The 10,679-nt window shown below is 34.0% G+C and overlaps 1 protein-coding gene across 1 annotated transcript; it reads left to right on the forward strand.

The window, feature by feature from the left end:
- Window positions 1-1,667: 1,667 nt before the first annotated feature.
- icln (chloride nucleotide-sensitive channel icln) lies at window positions 1,668-2,825 on the forward strand. The gene is made up of 3 exons (XM_075306109.1): window positions 1,668-1,868; window positions 1,922-2,225; window positions 2,292-2,825. The coding sequence occupies exons 1-3, from the start codon at window positions 1,750-1,752 to the stop codon at window positions 2,502-2,504; spliced, it is 636 nt and encodes a 211-aa protein (XP_075162224.1). The 5' UTR covers window positions 1,668-1,749; the 3' UTR covers window positions 2,505-2,825.
- Window positions 2,826-10,679: the final 7,854 nt, after the last annotated feature.

Genomic DNA, 10,679 nt, shown 5'->3' on the forward strand with positions numbered 1-10,679 from the left:
TTGGTGAAAAACTCGAACATAGTACTCACCTTTAGCCGCTAAAAACGTAATTTTTTCACTAAAGTGAAAACTAAATCAGTAAAAAGAGGCATAAAATTATACGTTTTTGTTTCAGATTTCATTATAGCTTGATGGGGAATAGCCCTAAGCAAATTTTCACAAAGTTAACATTCCTTAAAATAGATTATTACAGAAAAGTAATCGTGAAAAAATGGCGATTTTAGCGGCTAAAGGCAAAGGTTAGTCCATATCGGGCGAAAGATATATATGGGAGCTATATCTAAATCTGAACCGATTTCAATAAAATTTGGCACACTTGACTATAGTACTAATTGTTCTTCTTGTGCAAAATTTTAAGCAAATTAGGGTAAAACTCTGGCTTCTGGGGCCATATAAGTCCATATCGGGCGAAATATATATATGGGAGCTATATCTAAATCTGAAACGATTTCTTCCAAAATCAATAGGGTTATATTCTGACCCAAATTAGGAACATGTGCCAAATTTGAAGGCGATTGGACTTAAATTGCGACCTAGACTTTGATCACAAAAATGTGTTCACAGACAGACGGACGGAAAGACGGACATGGTTATATCGACTCAGGGACCCACCCTGAGCATTATTGCCAAAGACACCATGTGTCTATCTCGTCTCCTTCTGGGTGTTACAAACATTGCCACTAATACTACGTTCGCACTAGACGCGAAATCCTCGTAAACGAGGATTTTGGCCGAAATCCTCCTAGATCTAAATAGATTTGTAATAGGCAAATATCAGCTGGCTCGTAGAGGATTTCAACAAAATCTCTTTCAAAATCCCCTTTACTGCCTTGTACAACTGTGGTTTTAGTACTAAAAATGCGCTTTTTGCAACCCTGCCGCAATTTTCCTTGTAGATGAATGAGTGTGTGCGTGTACACATACGGGTTTGTGTTTGTATTGATATATTTACAAACAGTTGTTATATACTCAAATCTACGAAATCTCGTCGTTTTGCCAGTCCGAACACTTGAGATTTGTAAAGAGATTTTGGTTCTAAATAGCGAGATTTCGTGTTTAGTGCGAAAGTAGTATAACTTATTTATTAAATCGCCACTGCTTAGTCGAAAAGTTGTAAAAATGACTCTAATTTTCCTAAACTTCTAATACATATATATCGAGCGATAAATCATAAATAAACTTTTGCGAAGTTTCCTTAAAATTGCTGCAGATTTAATTGTTTCCCATATTTTTTTACTAACATTGTGTTCCACCCTAGTGCATTAGCCGACTTAAATTTTGAGTCTATAGATTTTGTAAAAGTCTATCAAATTCTGTCCAAATCGAGTGATATTTAAATGTATGGATTTGGGACAAACCCAAATACATACATTTAACACATTTGACGGATGTGATATGGTATCGAAAATTTAGATCTACAAAGTGGTGCAGGGTATAATATAGTCGGCACCGCCCGACTTTAGACTTTCCTTACTTGTTCTTACTGATTTAGTTTTCACTTTTGCGATTTTAGCGGCTAAACTCGAACTTAATACCCACCTTTAAAGACTAAAAATATTTTTTTTGTGTTCAGTTTACACCCAATACTAAAGTATTTCCTACCCCCAATACTGAGCATCACGAGTAACGATTGAAATACATGGGAACGCGGGTAACCGGTACCCATGCATATCGTATATGCTGTTTTGTTTGTTTGCAAATGCACGTGAATTGAATATATGATATATACGACTGTGGGGCTAGACAACAATGGTAATAATTGGTCAAGTTTCACCTCCAAACGAAGGACTAGTATTTACAACTGAAAATGTCCAATTAAAAATTGACCAACAGCCAGTGGGAAAGGGGAATGTCTACATAAGCCAAAGGTACGGTAAATAGAATACATGGAAATTCTTATAGTAAATATTACTCCATTTAGTTCTCTTATGTGGAAACCCCCTAATAATGAACTCGAAGGCCTATCAATATTTTGGAAACGTATTAGTGTACATGGAATTACAAATGCTCCAACAAAAGCTATATATTTAGTTATAGATCGCCAATTCAAATGGCCGGGCAGCGATGGTCAAAATGCCGGCAATGGTAATGGCCATTCATCTGGAACTAACGAAGAGGATAACAGTGATTCGGATGAAGAGATTTTTCAAGATGCCGAAGAGGATCAAATAACCGAATGTTGGCTTCTACCAGACGATCCAAATGTGGTGGATACAATGTATCAGGTAAAAGCAAAATTATATTCATTCCATTACCTATTAATAATTCATACGCATGTATTAATATTGAAGGCCATGACTGAATGTCAAGCATTGCATCCAGATTCGGAAGATAGTATATCCGAGGATAGCGACCTAATGGAAGACGATGAAAATGTCAATTTCGATGATGCCGATGAATACATACATAGCTTAAATGGTAGTGGTGATGTAAATTCAGCCAGAGCAAATATGAACAATTTATCATTGGATGAAGAAGATCGATTCGCAGATGCTGATGAATGAACCCCATAAAGCATAAGCGCGAAAGTCTTTATTGGACTTACTTAACGTGAATTTAAGTTAGAATGTTATCAAATAACATAAGCATACACACAAACTCAGAGCCACAGAGGACCCCAAAATTACTGTAATTTAGTTTTTGTCATTTTTTTATATACACTTTTATAAAAACAAGTTTTGTAAACTTTTCGTTTATTACCAATATTTATAAACGTTTCTGAGGATAGACTTTGAAAATTGTAAACATAACACAATACGACCTAGAATGAATGAGTCGTCGCAAATAAAATTTATTTATATGTAAGCGTTGGAACGCAAATCGAATTTTAACGTCTGCTTTATTTAATATCGCCTATGTTGAGTACTATGGTGTCTTAATTGTTAACTTTTAATAATAATACGTTGCACTGAAACCAAAGACAATGGAGAAGAAGATGGGAGATTGTTTGCTGAGAACATCAAACCATATACGGCGCTAGGTCTATACTTTTCGTTTATCGAACCAAACGCGTATACGACAAATATTGACATAGCATTAAAATGCAAATAAAAAGAAATTAAGTGCAGGAAATAAATTTCCATAAATGGGGAAATTTAATTTTTTTGTTGTTGCCTAAAATTTAACATTGTTTCATTGAGAAAATTAAGTTCTTCATTTAAAAAAAAAAAAAAACAAAAAAATTACAAACATGTATGGAACTTGCACCGTCAATGCAACAGTTGGTGTGACGTAGGCCAATTTCCCATCTTCTTATCTCTATTGTTTTTGACTAAAACGCCAAGGACCGTTTTGGACATACTAGTCGAACGAAAGCATTCGGTTCGGATATGAGAAATTGGCTGTTAGGCTTTCGCAATTTAATTCCTACCTTAACATTTACAATATTAGAATTTGACGGAACTCCCATCACGTCGAATACAGTCATATACGATATCGAAATCTCATCGGGAAATCACCGCCATTATTAAGAATTTGTACCAATGCATGTTACTAAATTTATGTGTGGTTTGAGTATATTTACTATGCGTCTGATTTAGAACAATTAAGCGTACCCAATAAGGGCCTTTGAAATGCATAAATATAAGATTTCATAAAATATATTGCTCTTAGATCCGTACATTTATTAATTCTCAATTTCTTAAAAAAAAACCAAATTCAACAGATCACTTAAAATCCACAACAGATATTTTCGTTTTTCTAATGATGCTGATGTGCAAGTTTTTGCTTTTATCCTTGATGTATGTTTGGACAAATATTTGCCAAAATGACTATTCGATTTTATTTATTTTATTTTTTTTATCTATTTATTTAACTCATTTTACAACCAAGCCGAAATGGCCATATACGGTTACAGGGATACTCAAAATAAAGAATTACATTAAATTTACTTAAAAAAAATTATAAAAATAATTAGGACTACAATCAAGGACAGCAAAAACTTGACATATAATTACACCTTAATACTAAGTATATATCTTACTAATATGTGTAGACTACGTTACAAAAACAATTTGATATATAAATATAAAAATTTAGGAATTGATTACTACTCTCAAATGCCTACTAACGCAGGTTATTAACCAATAAGTTCAATTATTTGCAACTAAAAATTTAATATTTTAAATAATATATATTTTTATGTTAACAATTTTTAATCCTCGAAATTATAACAGGTTGGCTGATAAGTCCCCGGTATGACACATAGATGGCGTCGCTAGTATAAAATGCATATTATTTTTATATAGTACCAACCTTCAAATGATTCGTGTCAAAATTTGTCGTCTGTAAGTCAATTATTTTGTGAGATAGAGCGTCTTTTGTGAAGCACATTTGTTATGTGAAACAAGTTTTGTAAACTTTTCGTTTATTACCAATATTTATAAACGTTTCTGAGGATAGACTTTGAAAATTGTAAACATAACACAATACGATCTAGAATGAATGAGTCGTCGCAAATAAAATTTATTTATATGTAAGCGTTGGAACGCAAATCGAATTTTAACGTCTGCTTTATTTAATATCGCCTATGTTGAGTACTATGGTGTCTTAATTGTTAACTTTTAATAATAATACGTTGCACTGAAACCAAAGACAATGGAGAAGAAGATGGGAGATTGTTTGCTGAGAACATCAAACCATATACGGCGCTAGGTCTATACTTTTCGTTTATCGAACCAAACGCGTATACGACAAATATTGACATAGCATTAAAATGCAAATAAAAAGAAATTAAGTGCAGGAAATAAATTTCCATAAATGGGGAAATTTAATTTTTTTGTTGTTGCCTAAAATTTAACATTGTTTCATTGAGAAAATTAAGTTCTTCATTTAAAAAAAAAAAAAAACATAAAAAATTACAAACATGTATGGAACTTGCACCGTCAATGCAACAGTTGGTGTGACGTAGACCAATTTCCCATCTTCTTATCTCTATTGTTTTTGACTAAAACGCCAAGGACCGTTTTGGACATACTAGTCGAACGAAAGCATTCGGTTCGGATATGAGAAATTGGCTGTTAGGCTTTCGCAATTTAATTCCTACCTTAACATTTACAATATTAGAATTTGACGGAACTCCCATCACGTCGAATACAGTCATATACGATATCGAAATCTCATCGGGAAATCACCGCCATTATTAAGAATTTGTACCAATGCATGTTACTAAATTTATGTGTGGTTTGAGTATATTTACTATGCGTCTGATTTAGAACAATTAAGCGTACCCAATAAGGGCCTTTGAAATGCATAAATATAAGATTTCATAAAATATATTGCTCTTAGATCCGTACATTTATTAATTCTCAATTTCTTAAAAAAAAAACCAAATTCAACAGATCACTTAAAATCCACAACAGATATTTTCGTTTTTCTAATGATGCTGATGTGCAAGTTTTTGCTTTTATCCTTGATGTATGTTTGGACAAATATTTGCCAAAATGACTATTCGATTTTATTTATTTTATTTTTTTTTATCTATTTATTTAACTCATTTTACAACCAAGCCGAAATGGCCATATACGGTTACAGGGATACTCAAAATAAAGAATTACATTAAATTTACTTAAAAAAAATTATAAAAATAATTAGGACTACAATCAAGGACAGCAAAAACTTGACATATAATTACACCTTAATACTAAGTATATATCTTACGAATATGTGTAGACTACGTTACAAAAACAATTTGATATATAAATATAAAAATTTAGGAATTGATTACTACTCTCAAATGCCTACTAACGCAGGTTATTAACCAATAAGTTCAATTATTTGCAACTAAAAATTTAATATTTTAAATAATATATATTTTTATGTTAACAATTTTTAATCCTCGAAATTATAACAGGTTGGCTGATAAGTCCCCGGTATGACACATATATGGCGTCGCTAGTATAAAATGCACATTATTTTTATATAGTACCAACCTTCAAATGATTCGTGTCAAAATTTGTCGTCTGTAAGTCAATTATTTTGTGAGATAGAGCGTCTTTTGTGAAGCACATTTGTTATGTGAAAAAAATGGAAAAAAGGATTCGTGTTTTGATTAAATACTGTTTTCTGAAGGGAAAAAATACGGTGGAAGCAAAAACTTGGCTTGATAATGAGTTTCCGGACTCTGCCCCAGGGATTGGAATGCAAAATTCAAGCGTGGTGAAATGAGCACGGAGGACGGTGGACGCCCGAAAGAGGTGGTTACCGACGAAAACATCAAAAAAATCCACAAAATGATTTTGAATGACCGTAAAATGAAGTTGATCGAGATAGCAGACGCCTTAAAGATATAAAAGGAGCGTGTTAGTCATATCATTCATCAATATTTGGATAGGCGGAAGCTCTGTGCAAAATGGGTGCCGCGCAAGCTCACATTTGACCAAAAACCACAACGTGTTGATAATTCTGAGCGGTGTTTGCAGCTGTTAACTCGTAATACACCCGAGTTTTTCCGTCGATATGTGACTCCATGGCTCCATCACTACACTCCTGAGTCCAATCGACAGTCGGCTGAGTGGACAGCGACCGGTGACCGTCTCCGAAGCGTGGAAAGACTCAAAAGTCCGCTGGCAAAGTAATGGCCTCTGTTTTTTGGGATGCGCATGGAATAATTTTTATCGATTATCTTGAGTAGAGAAAAACCATCAACAGTGACTATTATATGGCGTTATTGGAGCGTTTGAAGGTCGAAATCGCTGCAAAACGGCCCCATATGAAGAAGAAAAAAGTGTTGTTCCACCAAGACAATGCGCCGAGCCACAAGTCATTGAGAACGATGGCAAAAATTCATGAATTGGGCTTCGAATTGCTTCTCAACCCACCGTATTCTCCGGATCTGGCCCCAAGCGACTTTTTCTTGTTCTCAGGCCTCAAAAGGATGCTCGCAGGGAAAAAATTTGGCTGCAATGAAGAGGTGATCGCCGAAACTGAGGCCTATTTTGAGGCAAAACCGAAGTGGTACTACCAAAATGGTATCAAAAAATTGGAAGGTCGTTATAATCGTTATATCGCTCTTGAAGGGAACTATGTTAAATAATAAAAACGAATTTTGACAAAAAAATGTGTTTTTCTTTGTTAGACCGGGGACTTATCAGCCAACCTGTTATATTTGAGCTATTTTATATTTGATTTCTAATTTTAAATGTAAACGATTTCAAGCGTAATAACCATGTTTTTAGCCGCTAAAATCGAAAATAACGCGAACTTACCAACTTTAGGCTGGTATTATCGCGATAAAACTGTATCTTTCCACGGTTACTTTTGTTTGATAGTTAATTTTAAAGAAAATAAGCTTTTCCTGTTCACTTGACATCATTTCCCTTCAAGTTTTAATAAAATTTGCCAAAAAAGTTATAATTTTATTCTGCTTTTAGAGAAATTTATTAAAAACCGTGCGTTTAACTAAATATCAAAATGGCTCTAACTACAATGATGGCAAAATACTTTCAAAAAATGTTGGTACATTTCTCCATAACAGTTAACGATTGTCTTTGGAAGCGACTGTGTTCAAATCGAAATTAAACCACCAATGTGTGTATCTACTATTATAAATTTGTATTTAATGGTCTAGCGAAAAACAATTCGCAATGGGCAATTGGACTGGGCAATGAATTTTATTGATTTCTTTAATATTACGGCTGGGTAGTCGTGGCTATTTCTATATATACACCCAGAGAAATGGTTGGTTGCAATTCGATCATTACAATAATGAGGTAATAACAGTAACCTATTTTTTTGTTACAAGAACAATGTTTTAATTGTCTCTCCCATTATATATGCAATACAACTGTAAAAAAGTTTACAAAATCAAATAGGAATTCCCATAACTATTCAATTGGTTACAAAAACCAATGCCGATCAATTTAGTTTTATGTTGTTGAGCTAACCAATAAATTTACTTATTAATAATCCGCAATAAATTGAATACAATTTTTCGCATTAACAAATGTAGACTAGAATTTGGTGGGTATTAAGTTCGAGTTTAGCCGTTAAAATCATCATTTTTTCACTAAAGTGAAAACTAAATCAGTAAAAAAGGCATACAATTATACATATTTGTTTCAGATTGCATTATAACTTGATGGGGAATAGCCCAAAGCAAATTTTCACAAAGTTTGTATTCCATAAATGGATTATTAAAGAAAAGTAATCGTGAAAAAATTACGATTTTAGCAGCTAAACTCGAACTTAACCCTCTAATGCCCTATCCCGCCTTTAGGCGGGCTTCGTTAAATCAGGACGCTTTTAATAAAACACACCTTAAGACAACAAAAATGGGTAAAATAAAAAAGAAAACTTAGTTAAAACTGTTCAAGAAGCTTTGCAGCATATACTGAATTTTACCGTATATTTTTTTCTAGTTTAGTTTTCTTGCGTTTGTGTCGTTAAAATTGAATATGTAATCAACTGGCAAAAAATTGGGACATTAGAGGGTTAATACCCACCTTAAGGTAAGTATCGTATCGACTTAGTAAAAAAATAATATTATAAAAGTTTCCATAAAAATTGCAGGCTTCATACACCAACAAACACAAATACTTTTTACGACAAGCGAGCTTTTTTATTGTATTAAGCACATAGGACCAAAGATAATAAACTTGAGGAAGATAGGAAATTGGCTTGCGTCATACCAAATGTTGCATTATCATGTTAGTTCAATACATGTTTGTAGTTTTTTAGTTGTATTTCGTTTTTATTTTTTAAATGAAAAATTTAATTTGCTTAATGAAACAATGTTAAATTTTAGGCAAAAAAAAAAAAAAATACATATTCCTCTTTATGGAAATTTATTTCGTGCACTTAATTTCTTTTTATTTGCATTTTAATGCTATGTCAATACTTGTCGTAAACGCGTTTGGTTCGAGTATTAAACTAACCCGGTAAATGGTTCGATTTCCTCAGTAGCTAATTTCTTATCTTCCTGAATCTATAATCTTTGCTTAGGACGAGTCAACGGCGGTTCTAAGTCGATCTATATTTATATCTAGCGGCTTAGGAAGGAAATTTCTGGCAAGTGTACATTGAATTAGGTTCTGTAGTTTGACCACATAATAACAATCTTATAACCATCTGCCATCGGTGTACAAACGTATCCCTATAATAAAAATAGACAAACATTATTTCATACCTTTGTAAATTGATCAAAAAATAGATCAAAAGCCTTTGATGTTAGCACCTTTTGTATATATTTTCGTAGTTTATTATGATTGTAAATCTTGTAATGATTTAATAAAATCTCAATATAATTTGCCCTTTCATTTAATATTGGAATTTGGTTAGGGTAATAATAAAGAACATCGAGGGCGGTTGCATTAAACACCAAACAAACCAAACAATTAATATGAGATTGCGACAACCAATGCAAATATGATCCAACATACTACCATGCAGTTACAATTGCCAAATGTTAATTGTGCTGACAGATATCATTGATAATTGATGGAACCATCTGCTTTCGGTTGGCAAATAATTCGGTTGAGGCAACGAATTTGTTTTTCTCTCCACCATGGATTGAGTAGAAACTTCTACGAAAGACTGTCATCCACAAAATTCAACGCACATGGTTGTTAAATATCATATGCTACCACCACGTACCAAATTTCAACCAGATCGGATGAATTTTGCTTCTCCAAAAGGCACCGGAGGTCAAATCTGGTGATCGGTTTATATCGGAGCTATATATTATTATGGATTGATAGGAACCAACTCCTGCATGGTTGTTGGATACCCTATACTAACATCACGTACCAAATTTCAACCGAATGGGAAGAATTTTGCTCTTCCAAGGTGCTCCGGAGGTCAAATCTGGTGATCGGTTTATATGGGGGCTATATATAATTATGGACCGATATGAACCAATTTTTGCATGGTCGTTAGAGACCATATACTAACACCATGTACCAAATTTCAGCCGGATCGGATGAAATTTGCTTCTCTTAAAGGCTCCGCAAGCCAAATGGGGGGATCGGTTTATATGGGGGCTATATATAATTATGGACCGATGTGAACCAATTTTTGCATGGTTGTTAGAGACCCTATACTAACACCATGTACCAACAACCAAATGGTTGTTAGAGACCCTATACTAACACCATGTACCAAATTTCAGCCGGATCGGATGAAATTTGCTTCTCTTAGAGGCTCCGCAAGCCAAATCGGGGATCGGTTTATATGGGGCTATATATAATTATGGACCGATATGGACCAATTTTTGCATGGTTGTTAGATACCCTATACTAATACTATGTACCAAATTTCAGCCGGATCGGATGAAATTTGCTTCTCTTAGAGGCTCCGCAAGCCAAATCGGGGGATCGGTTTATATGGGGGCTATATTATTATGGACCGATATGGACCAATTTTTGCATGGTTGTTAGAGAACATATACTAACACCATGTACCAAATTTCAGCCGGATCGGATGAAATTTGCTTCTCTTAGAGGCCTCGCAAGCCAAATTCGGGGGTCCGTTTATATGGGGGCTATACGTAAAAGTGGACCGATATGGCCCATTTGCAATACCATCCGACCTACATCAATAAGAACTACTTGTGCCAAGTTTCAAGTCGATAGCTTGTTTCGTTCGGAAGTTAACGTGATTTCAACAGACAGACGGACGGACATGCTCAGATCGACTCAGAATTTCACCACGACCCAGAATATATATACTTCACGGGGTCTTAG

The sequence above is a fragment of the Haematobia irritans genome, chromosome 4, assembly GCF_050003625.1.
Source record: "Haematobia irritans isolate KBUSLIRL chromosome 4, ASM5000362v1, whole genome shotgun sequence".
NCBI lineage: Eukaryota > Metazoa > Arthropoda > Insecta > Diptera > Muscidae > Haematobia > Haematobia irritans.